This window comes from Necator americanus, chromosome I, assembly GCF_031761385.1.
Source record: "Necator americanus strain Aroian chromosome I, whole genome shotgun sequence".
In the NCBI taxonomy this organism is placed as follows: Eukaryota; Metazoa; Nematoda; class Chromadorea; order Rhabditida; family Ancylostomatidae; genus Necator; species Necator americanus.
The window spans coordinates 24,912,706-24,935,691 of NC_087371.1; the positions used below are offsets into that span (position 1 = coordinate 24,912,706).

A 22,986-nucleotide genomic window follows, 5' to 3' on the forward strand; every position below is an offset into this window, starting at 1 on the left:
ATTAGAAATCCTAGAATTTTTCTGAGATTTCTTGGCATTTCCGACTCAATAATTTAAGTTATAAATTGAGTAAATTCTGCAAGTTTTCGAATTTTAAACCATCTCTATATTTCATGACATCTCCTGCAACACTTTTAAAACCATTCTCATCTAATTGTACAATACGAGTAGATCATAAAATACGAGTACTTGGGGATATCGTTCAGCTGCTGTTGATTCCGTACGATGTCTTTCGCTGTGGTAAGCGTAAAAAAAACACGGTGGAACCGTTTTGGCTCGTGCGATTTTACCACCCTCATCCTAAACAAAAATGTTTGTCGGGGCAATTTTTTAGACTTCTTGAAATCTAAGATAGATCAAAAGAACGCGAACAGAGTGAAGCTCGGATGAATGGCTAATTGGTTATTCTTTTCAGTACATCGACAGTAAGTTCACAAAAAGTGCAAATTGCAGATATACTTGATGACCTTACAGCGGGTCTTTTTAAAATCAATCTTAGTGACTTGATTGGGTCTCCATTTTTATATTCATTACATATTATGTCTTGTATATTTTAATATAATACATTATATTTTATTTATGGAATTCTGAACATTCGGAATTTTACGTGTCATTTCCAACTGACTAAGCTCATGCTGCGTGTGAAACATTATTTGAGATGATGTTTTCGGCGGACGCAGTTCCCGTAACTATGACTCATCCATGCCTCCTTTTTGTTAATTTACTTTTTTCTTGATTTTGGAGGAGGAGGATCCAACAAAAGGAACCGGGAAACTCCTTAAATTTATTGTATGTTAAGACCGATGTACCAGAATGCCGGCCAAGGTCGACTAGTGCACAATCTCGTTCCCATTTGTTACGTGTAACAGAGACGAAAAGAACTAGAGGTTATTTTCTCGATTTCTCAGCGGCGGCGACAGTCCTTCCATTCTGGCATCACAACACTTCTCGTTCATTTCACATCACCTAATAACCACAATCATCAGTATTACCATTTCTAATTCCGAACGTTTCAAATTTTAGTTTTATGCTATTTTGAAAATTCAAATTCTTTGCTTTCTTGTATTTCTTTCTTTCTGCTGGTCTACATCATCTTTTTGTCGTTTCTGTAGGAGGTGCCCATTTTCTTCGCTACACACTAGACATAGACACTGCATCGGAAAAAACAGACTAGGATTAAAATGAAATGTTCGATTTTTGATGAACTTCGACATGACCGCGTGTCGTATTTATTTTTTGATGAACTGTGGACGAGAGTGTTAACTGACCTTATCGGCTGGCGTTCCCGCAAACCGTCTTCTTCAGAGCTTGAAATGGGCGATTCGATCCATAAGTAACAAGTTAGGTTGCATCTTTGTTGCTACTAAGTGATGAATTTAACCTTGGAACGCGTTTCGATGACGATCACTTCACTTCCCACTGTCCTTGTAATTTTTATCTACAGTCCTTGGCAAAATACACCAACTGTAAAATTGCAAATAAGAACAAATCAAAGCCACTAAGAAACCAATGCCGTATATTTCTCGGTGGTCACGTTCATTTCAAAGAAGAACCCATTGTCGAGGACGACGTCCTGTTTTCTTTGCACACACTGCTTCCAGCTGCCTTGGTCTCGGTTAGGAAGTGATCATCTATTGAAGGGAGTATTGTGAGTATTGTGTCCCGTTGATTTGCGATCGTCGCTAACACATGAATGAAATAGTGGGTTAGCAACAAGCTGTACAAAATCGTCTTGATTCTTAGACAATGATCGACATTGATCACTCAACGATATTCATTATTTACAAGAACCAGTAGAACATTTTTAATTTTTGTACTCGTCAATTGTTTTGCCGGATAATTAAGCTATTCCAGAAGTTTACGTTTACCTAACATTTATGTACGATGCACTAAAATCCCAATAAACTCGATTTTTGGCTGGGAATCTTTTTTTTGTAGTTGGATAGCTAGAATTATTAACGCACCTCTGCGCATACAATTACGTTACGTTTCGACCGTTCTTGGCTCAATTGTCTATGACTAAATCGAAGTTTGCTTTGCCTAACGCCTTTCTTTAGGATGTCGCGAAAAAGATGTGTTAGGATCAGAGTCGTCGAACAATCTCATCTGGTTCTTCTAACAATCGTCCTTCCTTCTTACTATGTATATGTGATGTATACTAACATACATACGTATATACATACACTTAATCAATTACACTGCACATACGAGCTACATTTGCGGAAGTTCCGTAGCCTGTAAAGGAAACAGAAACTGCCTAGCTTTGCAGTGTAACCAAGCCCGATGTTTTATCACTGCACTGACTGTAACGAAAAGTAGCAAGTTCATTTAGAGGCAGAGTACCACGATTTTGACGTGGTGCGGGAACCTTTAGCGAAAGCGCAGCATTCGTGTAGTAGATTGTGGAACCCGGCACGGTTCCGCTCATCTTCACCTAATCGTGGGAAAAAAGCCGTGGAGGACACCGTTTCTTCATGAGAATTTCAGATACAACGCACGGCATCTAAGTGCTAGCGGTCGAAGATCAATTATGTCTTCTCATTAGCTTAATGAAGTGAGACAAATGAAAACGTTGCTGAGGGGACCGGAGCGTGTGCTACATAGAGGCGTGTTCCAACGTACCTGGGAAATACAGTACTACCCAAGCCATTTTTTACGACGATTAAAGAAAGATGAACCGAAAACCATTAAGGAAAGATGAACCGCTAAGTTCCACGGTCTACTACCCGAACGCTACGTTTTTGCTGTAGGTCCCACACCACGTCAAAATCATGATACGCTTCCTCTAATCCCGTCCATTTCTTCCTAATTGCCGTAAAAAACGGCCCGGAAGATACGGCTTCGGGCGTTCCGGCACGCTATTGTCTACAAGGGGTTCGATTGGAGCGCGCCAGCATTGTGCACGCTCCGCATCTTCCGGGCCGTCTTTTACGGCAATTAGGAAGAACTGGACGGAAGCACCATTCTCTCCATAATCTACGATCCCGTATACGGATACTCCACCTGAAGGCCGTACCACCTCAGATTCGTGGGATGATGTCTTTAAAAGCGGGGACCTTCACATAGGACATGAAAAATAACACTAATTGTTTTCCAGAACTACTAAATGGCAGAATTCCTATTCTCCATTATCTTCCTTTCCTAGTGAAATAATTTTTGTATAATTCTTCACGGAAATATGTAACACATCCCTGAACTGATGTACCACAAAGATGTTCTGAAATAGTCTTCGTGTGAGTACTGCTGCAGACATTACTGGTTATATATGTATGTATAAGATTTTTCGACCACTAACTGTACTCTATACACTACGCTTGAGACAAACACCTGCTTGTTCACTTCTGGCGATTGGGAGAATTACGGTATCAAAATCAAAAAGTTATAGAAAGTATTAAGTATTATTTGTTAGTATTAAGCATTACATTGGATCAGAAGTTTACTCGAAATTCTGTATTATTCCAGATTTTTCCTAACCCTAAATGCTAGATATTTATTAAGTAGATAGTTATATTCATGCAGTATTGGTCAATTGAAAACTAATCAACAGATCAAATGTAGATTGTTGATCTTCAAATCTGTTCAATCTGACTCACAAAACGTGCACAGTTGGAAAGTGATTGGAGCCACATTTACCTTAGCTCCGAGAATTTCTTGCGAACTAACGCAATGGTTCCTGAAAGGAGCGAAATAGATTTTTTCAATGGTGGAATTCAGTCTGACTATGCATTCATACTGGGAAATTCACGGTGACTTATTTAGGACTTCAGCCTCACATTCTGTATCTCCTTTACTGGATTTTTTCTTTTCTTCTTGGCTCTTCTCTTTTTTGCTTTATCAGTTCTGCTTTCAATATGCCCTAGGCGAAGCTGAAACGTATTTAGAAGACGTTCACTCTAGATTCTATGGAATACATATATATCTGATGAGAAACCATAAAACGTAATGTGATCCTTTTAATTTCTAGATAGTTTCAAGGAAAAGAAGGTGGTTTGTTTATCTTTACATCATTCGAAGTTAAATTTTTGACCTTTGCTAAAAATGGTGGCGTGAGGACAGGTTCTAAGTGAACTAATAGTTCACCACTTCTTCAAGTTCGCCCCGGGCACAGAGTTTGACGAATCCTCTCCACCTCAATATGCATGCTTTCTTAATGTTTTCTCTTCAAACATGTACACGTCTCTCGCGTTATCGACGATTTGACCGCTGATTCGATAACATTGTAAAGGTTTTTGTTCTCGGCGAACAGGTTGCCGAACGTTTCGTCGGTGCCAGCAGAATCGCAAAGAATTCTAATCAACAGCAAATCAACAGAAAATTCGTCATTTGTTCCAATAAGACATCCTTCTCCTCTCTTAATTGTAGAGTCTTTCCATTTCTCACTCACTTTCGAATTTGTTGTTTATAATTTATAATAACTTTAGATTATAATAGATTGGACTTCAGTTTGTAGATCCCTAAGAGTCCGTTTAACAACCTGATTTAAGGAGTGAGATGCTCCTCCTTGGACTTCTGTTGCTGGCTCCTACGCTGCTGGCACAGGAGGGTCCTTGTGACTCTGCGCCAAATCCAACTGCAAAAGCTTTCTGTTTACAGTTACACAAATGGGACGAGCAAGCAAGGGTAAGTAGTTCTAAAGTTTTATTTTCGAGAGCAATTCCAAGTTTCTGCAAATTTTCAAACAATCACACACTCCTTATTTTCAAAGGAATCACACACTATACATCCACATCCATGTAATCAAAACTCCTTTGTACCACAACTAGGCGAAAAAAAACCTATATTTAGTAACAATAATGGAGATAAAATACATGTACTGTTTAGGCTTACTCAATTCGAGCTAATCAGAGCGGTAGTGTAACTTCCTAAGGAAATTGTTCGTGTCTTCACTGCGACGTGTCGCCTGCGAGAATGATTTGCCCTTCCCAGTTCAATAACAGGTTACTGGCTCTTCACTGTGACTGAGCGACAGTATCTGTTTGTAATATGCGAGAAACATACGTTATAGAAGATTGTATAACGCATATTCAGGCGCCTGGTTATGTTCGATATGAATAGAAGTGCACGCGGAGGTTGCAGTCACACTCACATGCGCAAAATCCACGGCAATAATAGGAACTAAAGAATAAGGTGCTTTTCGTCGACCAGTCCCTCTAGGATGCGTCAAGACGTTGGACTTCAGCTTAGAATAGGAAAAAGTGATGAATTGTTATGCAGTTTTTACAACGACTTGAGGTCCCTTCTTGTCATCCCGAGCGGATTTTTCCAGTTTATCGACCCCAGTTGGATGAGCGTTTGGTAAGCCTTGAGCGACTGACGACCTCATCACAGCTCTATGTTCGGTCGTTCATATACATGTGAAATCAAACCCAGGGCTGATGAAACTGCGCTTACTAAACCTCGAACAGTTCTTACCATCAATTTTGGAGTATTTTCATTGCAGCTGAAGAGAAGATAAAACAAGAAAAGTTTGGAATTGAGTAAGTATTTCAATCGTCGAGAAGAAGACAATCTGAGAACTCTGTACCTAAGATATTTAGGTTTGGGTTTTCAGCATCAATTACAAGGTATGAGACTTTGTACTATCGGAGTTGTTAGTGACGATGATCGAGCTGCTGTAGACACATAAAAGCTGGGAGCTAAAAAAAGTCAATTTTTAACCGGCAAAGAAAATTGAGCGAGAACACACTCATACTCATAATTTGTACCCCGAAGCCCATCTCTTTCCGGAGAAATCCCAACATCGTTAGTTTTGTGGTGTACTGCTTCGAAATGGATTTTCATTTTAAAGAGGGAAAACGAGAAAATTCTTACACCCAAATGAATCTTTTGAGTCTTACATCCAAATGATTCTTATGATCTAAGGTACGTTTTTTTTCCTACGTGCATTGCAGTCGACTCGGAAACCTTGCTGGTGACGTTTTCATTTTCGGCAACGACAGTTTAAAAGTTTCAAAAAAGAGTCGCGCAGTAATTGTCTGGAGGAGGACGCTGATGGGAAAACGTCCGGAGAAAAGAGAAAAAAGGAGAGTCCTGCGCAGAGTTTTTGGCAAAAGTTTAATTGAAGGTAGACGGTTCGCACCAAATATTTGGAATGACAGAGTTCCGCGGTGACATCGAATTCTCCTTCCAAATCAACCTCAAACAAGATATCGAACATGCTGCGAAATCAACTTCTAATGCTGTGAAAGAAGTTTGCCCGGAAAAAACCCACGATCAATTTTGTACGTGTCGCTGACGCTGCCGGAAATTTCAAAGAGAAGAAGCAAATTGCATATTTCAAAGAGAAGAAGCAAATCGAATATATTCAATCCCACGGCGTAATCCACACATCGATGCCGGAAAGGCATAAAATTGGGTGAGACGGGTCCCATGGCGTCGAATTGGTGTACCAGCGCCAGAAAACGGGAAAACGGTTTAGACAGGTCCCACGGCGTCGAATTCAACGCCGACGGCGATAACCGTTACGTTGGGGTGGGACGGGTCCCTTGGCATCGAATCAGTGCGCCAACGCCAATAACCGTTATAATGGGTGGGACGGGTTCCGTGGAATCGAATTGGTGTTCCAGAGCCAGAAAGCCATCAAATGTGGTGAGACGGGTCCTATAGCGTCAAATTTGTGTATCAGCACCAGAAAACGGCAAAATGCTTGAGAAGGGTCCCACGGTGCCACGGGGCTGTGGTAGCGCGCAAGAACTCCAAGTGAATTTGCGAAGAAGTGAACGAAACATTGTTCACATGAAAGCTGATGTTGAGTTTCACCCCTATTTACTGTTCCGCATGGCTATTCCTGTTCACGTTTGCGTCATCAAGTTGGTAACGAGCTTTCTTCAGAAATTGGAAAAATGCACGCAAACAGCTGCTTATTAGTTCCATGATGACGTTCATGTTATATAATGGAGTATTTTCGTGACAGACATACACACACTCACACACACGCTCCAGGCGCGTTATGAAGTAGCATGATATATATATATATATATATATATATATATATATATATATATATGCCAGTCTGAATGTTCAGGTTCAGATTTTCTGTGGCGTTCGCTACGCTCGCTTTCACTGATCAATGAAAATTAATAGTAGAGGTATTTTCTGTGGAATTGGATTGGTGTCTTTCTAACAACGCTTTTTTATATAAAGAATGATGTTCTATCATAAAATGTTTTATCATTGTACCGATGAAGATAAGTTCCACACCACATCATGTGAAGTGTTGGCTACAATTTAGCCGTTTTCATGTGTATTTCCAATTTTAAAGGAGGCATCTTATCATACTGAGGCAAACGTGCAACAAAATAGATGCGCAGAGAAGTCGTCTCAGAAGTCTCATTCACCTTTTCCGAAATGCACACGAAGTTACTGCAAAGATACTATTGCACCAAGGCAGACCAACTCGATGCCCTGGGACCCGTCACACCCATTTTCTAGCTTTGTGGTGTCGGCGCACCAATTCGACTCCATGGGAGCCGTGTGTGAAGATAAAATGAATAAAGGAATAAATGTTCAATCCATGCGTCGGTAAAATAGGGTGAGACGGATCCAGTGGTGTGTAACTGGTATGCCATTGCGCAGTAGTGTCGTGCACAATTAATTCACCTGGATTTGGCAATAAGTAAAAAAGACGTTGTAAATCGCTTCATTTGCCATGTCCACTGGAACTGTTTCGTTTCACCCTCTGTACTCTTCCGCGTATCTATCTTCCTTGGATGTTCACCTCAGCTCAGTAAGCAGTCATGCCTTTTTCAGAAGGTAGAAGAACGCTTGGAAACTGCTGCTTAAATCGTAACCAATAGCTAACTTGATCTGACGTGGAACGTTGTCATTATCAGTTCACGTTATTTCATGCTAGCGCTTTATTCTTTAAAAGCTCTTCCGAAAAGCTGGAGTAAAACCCACAGTTCAAGTAATGCTTTCAAATTGTGTCTATATTATATTGGTTCCGAATTAGTGTTTGAAGCTGACGTTTGAACGTTCTCCAAATGTAGAACTGACGCGTCTAGAAAGAAAACTATATAATCTTTTGTCTAAGTTTATTTTAGAAAACGAAATATATATATATATATATATATATATATATATATATATATACGTCCTCGCATAAAAGTTAGATTTTCAAAAAGACCCCAAACACACTACCTACCGACAAGGGTCCTTAAAGCTAAATAAAACGAAATATGTCATAGTTTAGTACTTTTTACAAAAAGAGAGATCAAATAAAAAGAAGGCTTCATTTACTTTCTCTAATTCCGGCCATTTGGCAAGGCTGATATGCATCATAGGTTGCGATAAAATACGACTTTATCTTCAGAGAGAAGCAAGCAAGAAACGAATAGCTTTACCACCAGGAATCAAAGGTAAAGCTATGATAGCAGCAGAGTTGGCACCTATCGCTAGTTCAATATACCAATGCATGGATTTGACATGCATGTGCACATATCTAAGAGGTACGTATTGTTTCATAATTATCTTTCTTTTATAGTGCACTGTTTGAGTAAATTTTGACTGCAGGTACCAGAGCTGCAAATGGACAATGTGTTCTGCCCAACGGACAGATGTTGAGAAAAGCAATTAGGTAAATTTATAGGCAGCATATCACAAATCTGACATGATAAGGGAATCCGCGGAAAAAGCTACGGGTGGTGTTGTATAGTCGGGTCAAAATTACATGAAGCGCGGTGCATTTGCGTATCAGTGTCTGTAAAATAACTTTATTGTGAAAACAATAAAGTTATTCAGTTTGGTCGCTCGAAAATCAAGAACAGCTCTCATTCAGTGTAAACAACTAAACTATGTCTTGAAAGTAAGAAATAAGAGTTGTGAAGAAGTACCGACCTGCGAAACTCACTCATTCATTCTAGGCCGTTGACAGGTGTTTAACGACTGGACCAAATAACGAAATAAAGCAAAGTTGTTAGTTTGACATTGAAAAAACCAAGCACCTGCCGCAGCAGAAGCTTAAAATTTGAGCTACTGTTTTTTGGAAAAAATAGTTCGCTGAGAAATTGTAAGGACAAGTTTTCTACAAATAAGATTGTCTACGTTTTTGTCAACTTTCAAGGACAATTTCTTTCCCGAAAAAGGAAAGAGAAAGAAAGTTTCCAAAGACAATAGAAATGTAGTCGTATTCACATATGACATGGGCTATAAAAATATTCTAAATGATGGATTGACTTGGAAATCCTAATAATGCCAATGAATGGTGGAATTGCGAAAGTAATTAACGAAAACTGGCAATACTTTGCTTGTTTTCAAGTCAAAACATTTCACAAAACCAAGTTGTTTAAAGGTAGGAAGGTGAGGCGGTTTAAAGGTGAAGCGTAGTTTAAATGAGCAGCTTAGTGGCTTCGAGTCACTTTCGGTATCACCTGCGTCACTTGTGCTCCCGTTCTTCGTCGAACTATTCCAGTGCGTTCCGGTCTTCCTGCGGTGCGTGCAAAATCGCGTGGTATCCAGTCGCTTACAGCTCTGGTCCAACGGTCGTCTTTGGAGTACAGCCCACTTAATCTAACCGGCTCACGGGTTACTCCCAGCGTCACTCTCTCAATTGGGCGTTCTATAGCGTTATTCGCATTTTCCTCCTTTTTGCAAAATGTCAAAGTTTTCGATGCGTAGAAGGCAGGAAGAACAGTGCTGTCCAATAGGTGAGCATGGAGCCAGATGTACGAAGTCCTCTTCACTACATTCTCGATGTTCTCATATGCTCTCCGAGCTCCTCGTTTCCACATGCTCATCTCGGAGGTTAGGTTAATTTCCCGACCGAGATATACACAAGTTGAGCATCTGGATGTATTTGTTCCATGGGCATAGTCTTAAACAGAATTAGCTAAAGGATGATTTTTTAACACATCACATCAAATTCGACCAACACTCCTACCGCCTGGTTGGCGCTTGGTGTTATTAAATGATGTCATCAGCAAAACGAAGATGTTGTGACTGCAGGCCGTCAATTTCCACTCCCACGTTATCACATTCCAGTCCTCGTATCGCGCTCTCAAGAGTGGCACTGAATATTTTGAGTGAGATTGTGTCTCCCTGTCTTACCCCTTTCTTCACTTCTATTATGACGTTGTAGAGTAGTGTAGTTGTAGCGATATTTTGGTCGTGAAGCCGTCATATAACTCAAGAGACAGCATCCTTCTCAACGAATCAGAGATCTTCTTTTTAATCCTGTTTAAAATTACTGTTGTTAAGGACTTGTAAAATAACGGGTAGTAAGCAGATCGATGTTATGTGGGTCTCCCCTCTTTCACAACAACACAGGCTTCCTGGTCTTTTGTAGAAGTCGTGAATGACCTTGAATTCTGACAAGCAGCATGTAAAGAATCTCGCCAGAGTGTTGACAAGCACTGGTGGAAGCCTCTTCAGCCAGTGCTTGTCATCACTCTGGCGAGGTTCTTTACATGTTCTGTCAACACTCTTCTGATCTTATCCTGTCGGGGCCGAGTGCCGTAAGATTCTTCATAGTCATGATGGGATGTCGGACTTTGCAAGGGAATATCCTGGGATGACATGTCCATCTTCGCTTGGATGGTGAGGAGGTATATGGAAGTGGTTGCCGGAGAGATCTGTGCAGAAGTTGTGGATGACCTTCTCCATTCTACTTCTCGACCCTGTAGTTATTGTATCTGTGCTCCGGAGAGCAGTCATTTTCATCTTGAATTTTCATCTTCTTGGCGAACGGGCATAGCAAATGCCCCTTCATACCTCTCCAGCTTCACCCAAGACTTCCGCTCTTCTCTCTTTAAGGTCTTCCTTTATCGCTTCTCTGCGAGGTCTTGCGATTTCGGACCTGAGTTCTCGGTTACCTGTTGCTCGTGCTGCTCCACGCTGGAATGCCAGCTAAAGAGTTTCTGGACTCAGGCGTCTCCTGGTGGTTTTAGCCTTCCCGTGTGGTCGTAAAGGTGTTCAACGAGTCGGTCGTATTCCTCGTCGATGTTCTCCATTGCAGTCTCGCGATTCTTTGATTTCGCTTCCTGAATTCCGTAGCTTTCTCTTCTTTCCGCGTAAAAGAAAATCTCCATTGGAGAGTGCGATCCCATGTAGAACTTTAGGGCAATAGCGACATCCAGCGTCAGGCAGACTCCCACGTCCAGCGTAGAGAAGAGGGCTTCTGAAATTGCAAGTTGCAATGGCTGGTCTTGGTCGTCATAATTAACTCGGAAAGCCTCTCTCATTCCACTGCAGGTGGGTCTCAATGTTATGTTCCTCATTCTTCTGGCGCTAATTTTGGTTTTGAAATAACCAACACTGACCTTTTAGAGGGTATGGTCTTCTCTCTAGAACTTCTCTAGGTCTGTAATGAAAGCTTCAACTTCTTCTTCTTCGTAAATTGTTGATGGATTGCAAGCGACGAAAGTATTGAAAGCTATCGTTGAACCACATCTTCTAATCCGGAGACGTCCGATTTGGGTCTAAGTTAACGCAAGTTGGTCGGAAAAATCGATACTATCAAAGAGCTCGTGCTCGTGTTGAAGAGGAAGTCAACTTCACCACCTCAATGCAACCGTCTCATCTTCCTAGGAACACTTATAATCCATTTTCATACACGGTGTTGAGTGAGTGATGACGCCTCGTCTCAGTCAGTCTGATAATGTCGCACTTAATCTTCTTAGCTTTCATCATCATATCTTCGATGGCCTCTTTCGATAAAAACGTACGTGGTTATAATTACAGGTCACCAACCCGATCCTTTTCCGATTTGGTAACTGACTTCTGCAACCCTGTCCTTCCTGGCGCTACTGTACCAGGCTTTCCTGAAGACAAGAGACTCTTTCTGATTACTGTGACAATCGTGTAAATTTTCAAAGTCATGGACAGTTTGGACGTCTCCAGTCTCACGGGTTTGTGGCAGAGCGCTCCGTTCTCCCGTAGTGGACAAAAGGAGCTTATTTGTTGAAGGTGACTTCAAACGGCCTCCCTCCCTTGCATCTCTTAGTCACTTGATTGGTGATCTTTGAAAGTACCGACGTGCGGGATACAAGAATGTCACGAGTCAGTTCTGGCAGAATAGAAAAGAGTCCGTTTCCTGAATCCATCCCTGTCTCAAGGCAGGTACAATGTCGTTTTTGGTCCGCGATTAGCTCCCTACCTATTTAAGGACGCTCCACGTATCCTCGCGACTACTCGGATGTGACCTCTCTAATAAGGGAGATCCGTGGGTCACTTTCGGTATTTTTAAACATTTAATTGCTAGCTCCAAAGGATTCCGACGATTTTCGACAGAATTCAAATACGTCGGGAACGGATTTTAAGACACAAGTTAGGAACCGTATTATTCAAGAGGTGGTTAATGATCAACTAGCAACAAATCAGTTGTGAAGAAAATTTTTCAGGAAAGAATACAGAATGATGACAGACGACGAACGACAGCGTTATCATGCTGCCATCAGGACTCTTAAGCAGGTAAGTACAAGAATATGCAGGCCGTAGATATATTACTATTGTTCTATGAAATAACTCTAATATAATGAGTGAAGGTCCCACAATTATTCTTTAATTATTTATCACGTACCATTCATTTCGGCAATAACGTAAGAAATTTACGTTATTTCGTAGGATTTCTAGTTCTGTGGCTTACTATCACTGTGTTTGGGCATTCGTATAGATACAGTGTCAATTGTGCACTTGCAATGTTCTGCTGACCAAAGCGAAATTCACTTTAAACCTCAAAATTAGTAGAGAAAGGTGAAAACGTCCTGATTTGTGGTGTAGTTGCATGAGACCCCTACTTTCTCTAATCGCGGAAATATGCGAAGGCTTCACCTGGCATTTTAGACGCAGCCGTATAGGCAGTTGGACCACAGGTCAGGTCATTTTGACCGTACTGTACCTTGGACGTATCTTGGACGAATATAATAAGTGACAGGAAGTAAGATGTAGTACTTGAGGTTAAATAAAACTTAAGATCTCTCATGTGCAGGGTTATAGGAACGACTTCTTCTTTTCAATACCTCTTTCGAACATCCTTCACTCGTCTGATTCCTCTACACTTTTAGAACGGCGAATACGATCGAATTTCACGTATTCACTCACAGTCCACGGTTGTTGGCGGAGCTCATTCAGGACCTGCATTCTTGCCATGGCACCGCGAATTTATGAAGAGGTATGATAGAGAGATTCGAAATCCACAAATTTTGGTTTTTTAGGCGCCCTGCTGTTTACATAAATTACGTTTGAACAACGTTTGTTACGTTTGAACTTCTTACTTGATCTTCGTTTGAGCTGAGTTTGGCCAGAGTGATATTTTAATCAAGGAACACTCCAAGTCCTGAAAAAAGTAGACTATTTACCCCAAATTTTTTTTCTCTCCACAGAAATTTCACTTCCTCTCAAAACCTGGAGTCTCTCATATCAGAAAAATTGTCTCGTTATTAAGACGACTCGCTACGGTCAGTTCGAAGTAAGAGCGGCTGCGAAACGAAGAGGTTCTGATTTAACTGCGACGACATCGAAACAGATCTTGTAACGTCGGATTTGGGGTGGTTTTAGACACGTTGGTTAGTGGGGGAACTATTCGCGAGCTGAATTGGGATGAACAATTTGAAAAAAAAAACACTTGATGTTATACCCTAGAAAGTAGTTTTGAGGTGCGCTAGTGCGTTCGACTCTGGTTCAGAATTGAGGAGTCGAGTTCAATGAATCCCTATACAGCGCTTGAAATTATTTTGGAAACCCATCCGTTGTATTTGATAAGTGTCCTTCTGGTGCTAAACGAATCTAGTACAGTTCACTTCACCAGACATCAAAAATTTGACCGGCCTAGTGCCAACTGCAGTTGGACCTCCTATCATCGTGCTATATCTTTTCCAAAATTTGTATACATTCCTTCAAACATCCAGACGCGAATTATCCTCTACATTATCCTACTAGCGCTTGGAAAGCCAGATCTGAATCCTCGTATTACATCTCCCACGCTCCGGAGATGCGTTGCATGGGTGAGGGTTGTGGTTTTACTGTTAACTACGAACCTGCTGAAGATTAGCTGAGACATAACACCTCCCTGGTCCCCTCTTCTTACATTTTTGTTTATTTTTTTTTTACTAAAGAACCTTTACGCTTGTTTAGATACGAGTTTGCAATCCGACAAATCGACCCGACCTTATATCTTCCATACTGGGATTCCACCATGGACGGCGCACTTTCTCGTCCTCAAGACTCAACCATGTTTTCGTGAGTTAAAAAGAAGAAGTTGCATTTGTTATCCAAGACTACTGTCTTTGCTCAGGAGTGAACTGGAGGGAGGGACGGCATCAAACGGATTTGTGGATAGCGGACCCTATGTAAATTTCCGAACGTTGGAGGTAATACAGACCATATCAGCTGAATAGTCACGAAACTTTGAACTTGAACCATGAATCATGAACTTCGGCTTACTAGGGCAAACCAAATATCAAAAGGGCAGTAGGAGCGCAAGGTACCACGATGAAAAATAGTGATATCGATTTTGTTATGGCTCAAACTCAAGTAGATCAAGTGTTGGCTTTCTCTGCACCCAGACAGGTCAGTAACCTTTTACTTACGAGTATTTTGACGCGCGTTAGTATATCTCTTTGGAGAATATTATTATTGATTTTTTTTCAAGGGATGTCCATACCGTACGGACTACAACTGTCTGGAATACACTCACGGAGGTGCACATATTTTTGTTGGGGGAGATATGTACGATACGTCCACATCTGCGAATGATCCGATTTTTTTCCTTCATCACGCCTTTATAGATTACATTTGGGAACAGTGGAGGCAGCGTAGACAAGTTAGTTGTTTCTAGAAAAGTGCACTTTTTGTGGAGGGTTGGTCAAGATGAGTCGTTTAGACTCGCGCCGATCGGGAAACTCTTTACCCACCTGACAACCAGCTTTGTTCGAGTCCGCAGCACTTCGCTGCCTCTCAAATGAACCCGTTCGCTCCCATGAGGTAGTTGTCATCTTCTCACAAGGTGTTGGAGCATAAGAACAGAATATGATTTGGTCCTATGTTCAAAATGTTCGCGATAGCTCTAATATTCACTCAACTGAAGAGTTTGATTAGTTAATATAGCATTTCGAGTAATTTGCTAGGTTCCAGAAACATCGACGGTTTATCAAACCAGTATACTGACAATCTGTACGAGTATGCGCCTCGACCAACCTGTTCGCAAGGAAATCCTAACTGCGGGTCTAGGTGAGTGGCTTCTCCTATGCCCTACAAAGAAACCTCGAATTCGTACGGACCTTACCAACTTTCCAACTTTTTTGCAACCGTCTTTGTGCAATTTTCACATCAAAAAGCGTCAGCTTCAATGTTTCAATGGATCCCAAGAAATCCAGGATGACTTCAGATTCTTGTTCTGTGATTTTTCTCATGGAGCGGCGAGATGTGTTGCAACGATTCGTATGGGAGCAGCTTGTACTGGATACTCAAATGGCGAGAATCCTTGTTACAATGGAATGTGTGTGGGAGGTCGTTGTGCAGCTACGGTAAGTGTTAACTTTGCTACATGCTATTAAAACTGGTCCTGAGATCACATAAATATGTTGCACCTTTCATAATATTTAAAGGCATCACCCCACGAATCTGAGGTGGTACGGATTTTAGGTGAAGTATTCGTATACGTGATCGTAGATTATGGGGAAAAGGGTGATTCTGTCCATTTCTTCCTAACTGCCGTAAAAAACGGCCTGGAAGATACGGTTTCGGGCGTTCCTGCGCCCTATTTTCTACAAGAAGTTCCATTGGAGCGCGTCAGCCTTGTGCACGCGCCGCATCTTTCGGGCTGTTTTTTACGGCAATTGCCAAGAAATGGACGGAATCACTCACCTCTCAATAACCTACTATCCTGTATACGAATACCCCACCTGAAATCTGTACCACCTCAGATTCGTGGGGTGATGCATTTAAGAGCACTGATGCAGTAATTAAGATAGATGTAACTATGTTGTGATTCAATTGACAAGTATCGCTCGCCAGCAACTGGAATGTAGCAAGCAGAGATCCATGAATGTCTGAGATATAAGCCGATTTAAAAAAAAGCAATTACTGCAGTCACTGTCTCTGAATGTTTTTCTTCTGATGAATTTTTTCGGATGGAGAACTTGCTACCTATAAATTCCAGCCTGTAAAGCATAGTACATGAGAACGAAACCTAACTGATTTGACTCGAAAATAAACCTACCTTTGACTTAGCAAAATAGCCTATTCAATCAAAATGTAAAAGTGTATTTTCGAAATCAAGTTGCTTTATTACCCTACTTCACAATATTTAGGGTCCGGCAGCACCTCCTACGGTAGCACCGCTACCGCCCGTTACAGCTGCTCCAATTCAAATTGCACCACAGGTATTAGTCCTGTTCTTCTTAAACTGAATTCTGTCATCAAGCCTTCTTCTTAGGAGACTTGCTTCAACGAAAATGAATGCTGCGCGGTTTGGGCCGCAAAAGGGGAATGTGCTCGCAATACGGGATACATGACCGAGTGGTGTGCGGCAAGCTGTGGACTGTGTCGACCACAATATCGGCTGGCTGACGGTTTGTTTTAGATCCTATTTGGGCCATTTAAGCTGCGAGCGTTATTTGTGTTTCTGCTTGAGCTTTCTGCTTAATTCAAAACAGACGTAGCTATCTATGCTATCTATGAGTCGATAAGTTTGACAACTTCAAGGCGTAATGTAGTATTTTGCTGAAGAATAAGTCGTGGGCGTTTTTTTTTCAAGCATAAAAATCCACGTAGAGATACAACGTCTAGGGGAACTAACTAACGTGACTAACGTAACTTTTGAAAGAAAAATAGAGAATTTCTTGCTCTATAAGATGGCTAAGCCTTTGTTTTTACGTCTACTGATTTTTCGTCAGACAGTCAAAATGGATTGTTGCCACAACGGAACATTTCAGACACATCTTTTTTTCTATTCAATCGACGTCTTATTGCAGTCTCATGAGATTTCCGTCGTGTATGGAGCGCATCGAGTGGAGCGGGAAATTTCATAAAGAACAGAGAGACATAAGAAAAAATGAAAAAACCAATATGAACCACTGAAAAACTTATTGAACTGTAGAAGGGAGTCACTGTGAAAGGTGGGAAGAACGACAACGGAGAATATTTCGTTGATCAATTTGTTGTAGGCTTTTCAGTTCGGAGAATTTGGAAATAAAGAACTCTTCGTGAACTCACCACGATTTGTTAGCCTGTGTAAGATTTGCCTTTAAGGCTAGAATCTCCCTTTTTTTGGAGAATTGGAGCCAACGGTAGTCTGTATTTTCAAGCACTGTCTGTTCTCCATACACAGTGGCAATCGCAGCTTCAGTTTTCTAATCGCATCGCTAAGATGCAAGAAAAAAACAAGCGATATTGAAAATGCTCCATATTATTGCTGCATTATTACTCCATTTTAATAACGCGGAAAAACAAGGACCAACAAAATTTAAAAAAAAAACTGAATAACGTAACTGAATTAAACAAAACAAACAAACTAGCGTGTAAAGTGGGGAAGTCCCCTCTCAGAAAATATGCAAAGCTTTGCTAAAACTTTTTATTTCTAGGTACATTTTCAAGTTTGAAAAAAAATCCTCACAATTTATTCTCCAACCGAATATAATGGGTTTGAAATAGTTGAATAGTTGAAAATTGCAACAGAATAACTACGTTTCACTTCTAAAATTGCAAAAAAATTACTAGATTCTCGATACAATTCTTGTTGGTCCTTGTTGTTGTTTTTTTTGATTTCGAAATGGTGGTAAGAGGCACTCACTGTTCAAAAACTTTTTTTTTGAACATTGGGGTACATCATTGTAAATAGTGCAGTGTGAAACAATCATAGTAACAGAAATTCATAACAAGTGAATTGAGCCGTTGTTTTCAAGCTTTTCCTACGTACAGCAAGAATCTTGAAAGATGCCGGTGAGGTATTGTACCACGAAATAATAGATTTATTGACATGAGTGGTGTATACTGTTTCGAAATACTTTGCATTGTTACTTATATATTTTATTTCAATTATTTCTTAGGTGACCCCACAAATGAAGCGGAACTCTATGCTTAATTTTTTAAAACTGAGATGAAGTATATTTTTTTAATCCCAAAATAGTCTCTTTTATTTTCTACAATTCTCTGCCATCTTTCTAGTGGATGTTCAATCTCCCTTCTCCATAATTCACTCATTGCGACGAAAAATGCCTCTCCGGTGCCCTTCTGACTAAGCTGTAGCTTCTGACTGCAAGTTTGTGAAACCATTGGTGACATTTATGTATGCTTCTCGCTATTTCCCCCAGCTTCTTCCCATATTGAACTCATAAATCAAAAATTTCCAAATGTACCTTCTCGTCAATTCCATTATTAGTCCGAAAAATAACTCTCAAAATCGACTTGTTCTGTTAAAAACTTTTAAGAGGAGCAGAAATAAGCTGATTTTTGCTAGCTGCATTCAGCTGCTGTTGCTTTCTGTTTTTGTTTGGGAAAAGTTGATGCAGGTATTCCTTCTCAACCTTTAGTTCATACAACGGGAGAAAATTGAAAATTATTCATTGGACAACCTAGTATCTCGTGCAATTCATAGAACCATTCCTGCCTTCCTTGAAATAGAAATAAGGCTAATTCCGTTCTGGATTCTTTTCTATATGTGCATTCTGTTCCCACCAACGAGATCGTTCAGATCCTGTTTTTTTTTCTAAATTAATCCTCGATTACTCGTGAACGAATGTGATGATCTTTGTCCTTAAATCCGTACCTGCTGGAAATTCACTTAATTTCAAGCAAAGAAGAATTGAGAAGTAGCGAATCGAGAAACTTTTCTTAGTCAATTGACCGACAAACTTCGGGCGTTAAACAACACTTGTTTTATCTTAAATAAAATTAAAAATTAATCAATTAAATTATTGAATTAAATTAATTAAATTAAATAAATTCTTACCTACACATCAAATTGCATGAATCTACACCTTTTAGATTGTTCTGATCGTCACCCAAATTGCGCTCCCTGGTCTCAATCCGGAGAATGCACCAAGAACGAGCTGTGGATGGCCGAGAATTGCAGAAGATCTTGTGGCAAATGTGGACGGACGAGGGCCGCAGCTTGTGGCGGTGGTGGACAAGGTTCTGTTTCATGAACTCTTATTCAACTTTTCACTTCATCTCAATACAGTCTTAGCGAATTTCAAAAAAGTAGGGTGCATTACATAAACGGAAAAGAAATCCGCATTAAATTTCAACGATAGATCCGAGTAAGTGCGCAGTGCTGTTCGAAATGCTTGTCTCGTACTGCTGATTTCGACATTCAAACACTCAAGTGTCTCAGCTTTTCGAATTACTCGAATATTCCAAACTAATCTTTTGCATAAGCGTTGTTCTTGCTGAGTTCAGTCTGTAGAAGACGAGTTCTAACCGAACACATCAGCAGTTAGCGCAGTACAGTCCCAATGACCTCTGTTGCATGTTTGGAATTAGCTTCATTTTCATTTTCCAATCAAAACTGGAGATAAAAACCCTAGCGGTCAAAAAATCTATTTCCTATCTGTGATTGTGAAGAGTCTGCTGGAACAGCTCTCTTCTCTTTTTCTAGTCTTCCTCTTCTTCCGATTTTGATGATACTATGTAGTGCGGGCGTAGACGAATCTTCTTCTGCTATGGTGTTATGGAAAAGAGTGAAATCTTCACTAGTAGAAAATTCTACGTACATTATGTGACATGAAATCTTTGACGTAATGAGCTACATGTAGCTATCACATTTCACTTCACTTAATCCTTTGACTTCTATAGTACGTTCATTTAGAAGAAGTAATGGCAACAGTATTTCGAATTTCTTCGTTTTTGTTTTTGTTTAGCGTATGCAAGTGAGTTGGATGCGCTCCGTATATATCGCTACAATCTCGCTAGAATCCCTTAAATGAGAGAGTATTTGTAATGGTCCTCAATTCCTGAGCACTGAAATCAGGATTTCTTTCACATCTAGGCACTAAGAGGGTTGTAGACGAATTTGACTTTTCAAGAAATGAAAAGCTCGACTTTTTCTCTGGAAGCCATTACTGCGTTGGTTACTCATCATACGAGCACCACTACGGCCGAGCTTCTGCGACCTTTAGAAGTTAATGCCAGCACATCGCAATTTTGACGTGGTGCGGAGCAAAAAGTAAGTCTTGGAGTAGTAGATTGCGGAATCCTGCATAGTTCCCCTTATCCTTTCCTAATCATCGTGGAAGCCATTAGTGCGCTGGTGATCAGCAAAAAAGGGCGTGGGTATCGCTTTTGTCCGTTTGAATTACGTTAGAACGCACTTCTACGTACATGTCCCAGAACCTCAGCGGCCTAATCATTGGTTTCACTTGAATCTTGATCTTGATCTTCGACCGCTGCCACTTGGATGCGCGGCGTGCACAACGGGGATAAGTTGCAACTTAAATCGTGGTAAAAAAACGACGTCTTCCATGTCGCTTTTTTTTCGACGATTAGGGAAGGATGTGCGGAACCACTCTGAGCTCCGCAATCTACTACATGAACTCTATGCTTTCTCCGTGAGTTCCGCACCACGTCAAAATCATGATACTCTGCCTTTAAATAGGTCTATATAAATCATGACCGTAATCATTCATTGGAAAAAGTAACCTCTGCCTCATGGTGTAGTCGGGTCAAAGCTCCCTGAAGTCCGGTGCCCCTGCGTAGACTGCTCCACTCAACGCGGATCGGCGCAGCCAGTTGCAAACGAAGTGAGAACATCGTTACCGCTGTTGTCCTAAGGGGAGTTAGTAGTGGTTCCATCTCGATTGGCACTGCTAGCTCCACCTCGCCATTTCGAGCGCAGCCTCTTACGGAAATGGACCAAGTTCTACGCCACTTTGACCAAACTATATGTGCGTACAAAATTTACAAAGTACAAGTACAATCAACATATAGACAAACATGAAGACTTCCAGCTTTTTGTGTGTACTACTGGGCAACGTACCGTAAGCTTCTATGAAAATTCGAACAGAAAAAGCTGTGTTTTGCACATTCGTAATTCCCTAATTCCATCAATTTTACACCCCATCCTTAACTGTCTGACCTTATTTCTAACTTCTTTCACTGTTTTTTTTTCTTTAGAAACTTCCGCGCTTCGACAGATTCTGGCCCCTCTCCTTTCTTTTCTGTGAAGAAAATATTCCAGCTGCTGCAACAACAGAGCAACCTCAACCAGTATGTGAGAACTCGGAAGGCTGTTATAACGAGAACGTTTGTTGCCCCCATTGGGCCACCTTTGGTGAATGTCGGAAGACTCCAGCATGGATGGCTTGTAATTGCCGGGTTTCATGCGGCCACTGTTATCCAGAAAATTACAACTATGGATGTGAGTTTGATACGAATCAAAGAAGAAGCTGTTGAAGTGAAGGTCTCTGTATGTGTAATTCTTTCTGCTTGAAAACACTATTTAGCATGCTCTGACTACCATCGCCAATGTGCTGGGTGGGCCAGAATAGGAGAGTGCGAGAAGAATCCGTGGATGTCTGAAAATTGTAGAGCTTCTTGCAGAACATGTTATTCGCAGTGGGATCTACGCGATATGTGTCGAGGAGCTGTAGGTGAGAGTGACTGCTCCTGCACTTCTCAAGTGTACGCACAAAATCACGCCTTCTATTCTCAGGTACTGTTGCCCCCGTGGCTCAACGGAGACCGCAGCAGCAGAACCGTTTTCCGTTTAGTCAACCTAACTGGGGCAACAATGGGCCACAGTTTGGAGACTACGATGATCAGTGGGGTATGGGATGGGGAAATGGCATGGGCGGAGGTCGAGGACCACAGTGGGGAAATCAATTCCCTCGAACGGGTTGGTTTGGAAGAGCGAAAAGAGAATGATTCACGAGGATGTTCTCCACGAACTGTGTTCCAGTGTTCGATTACTGGTAGTTACGGTGCATACCATTTCTAGAAATTACTTAAAAGTTGATTGTTGAAGGATTCTGAGTCCCATAAGATTATCACGAGTATGTATTTGAGTAACAGGGTGCTGTCAATTATTCATTCAGTCGACTTCGAATATAATTTAACTTCTATGGATAAATTTTGTCGCACATCATTATGGTAGAGAGATTTCACATTCTAGTAGCTGTTTTTTTTTAATTTATTTTAAGATTTGACACACCGAAATCCTTGATTTTCACCAAATACTCAAATTTTCCGAAGAATTGTTTCTCCAGTCTCTGTAATGTTGTTCGAACATATTCGTAAAATACAAAGTGTTATTTTTGTCACTTTTCTCGTCTTCACATTTGTGATGACAGATCTACATCTATGTGCTTTAAACGGAAACCATTCTCCTCCGGGGAGCCTTATCATGCACCAGTGCCCATTAGATGTGCGCAAGTACCACAATTTTTCACAGGCATTGAGTGCCAACGGAACATAAGTAGATTATGGTAACAGCAAAGAGTGCCAGCTGTAGTTACCTTTTCATATATAGTTGTTCATATCTGTGCCAACAAATATTTGGGTATTTCTCTAAATTTGAAGTGTTCGAGAACTCGAGCGTTAGAAAAAAGTGCATTCTAGAACTAAAATTTGATCTATTCGCGTTTTAATTGACTACTTTGATTATCGCAGTTGTTTAGGCCCCAATCCGGTTCAATTTATCTGACTACTTACTGATTCTTGATTTTTTTTCTGAGGATATTTGCTTTTCCCGGAAATGAAGCTTCGAAGTGAATTTGAAACGATTTTGCCTTAAGCAATCAAAAACTCTGCTGCATTTGGTGATCCTGACGAAATCAAAACATGATTGATTAGCCATTATCATTGGATTAATAATTTTTGAATAGATTTTTCAACCAGATTGAGAGATGCGCGAGGTTTTGACGTAAGATTTTTGCCATGTGCGTAATTGTAGATGCATAAACGGCGCAGATCCACTTAGCTGTAGCCACAAGCATTAGAACTCGTCCATCAAATATACTTCTATCTTTGCCACTATCCACGCTAACTCACTAAGCGACCGATGATGTTGTCCACTTTGCGCTTTCGATCAGTTTCAGAGTTTTACATTAACCACAT

The 22,986-nt window shown here is 40.8% G+C and overlaps 1 protein-coding gene across 2 annotated transcripts; it reads left to right on the top strand.

The window, feature by feature from the left end:
• Nucleotides 1-225: 225 nt before the first annotated feature.
• RB195_006777 (uncharacterized protein) lies at nt 226-21,846 on the top strand (the record flags this gene model as incomplete). 2 transcript variants are annotated; one of them, XM_064180056.1, is made up of 21 exons in its annotated part: nt 226-240; nt 1,602-1,648; nt 4,485-4,620; nt 8,312-8,447; nt 8,512-8,575; nt 12,336-12,405; nt 12,999-13,105; nt 14,068-14,172; nt 14,228-14,303; nt 14,380-14,502; nt 14,585-14,755; nt 14,816-14,916; nt 15,067-15,162; nt 15,320-15,458; nt 16,245-16,316; nt 16,370-16,505; nt 18,919-19,065; nt 21,110-21,289; nt 21,375-21,521; nt 21,584-21,766; nt 21,830-21,846. In XM_064180056.1, the coding sequence occupies 21 exons, from the start codon at nt 226-228 to the stop codon at nt 21,844-21,846; spliced, it is 2,268 nt and encodes a 755-aa protein (XP_064036958.1). The 2 variants fall into 2 exon arrangements, with proteins under 2 accessions (XP_064036958.1, XP_064036959.1); XM_064180055.1 differs by lacking the exons at nt 226-240; nt 1,602-1,648; nt 21,830-21,846 and having other exon boundaries at nt 4,492-4,620; nt 21,584-21,795.
• Nucleotides 21,847-22,986: the final 1,140 nt, after the last annotated feature.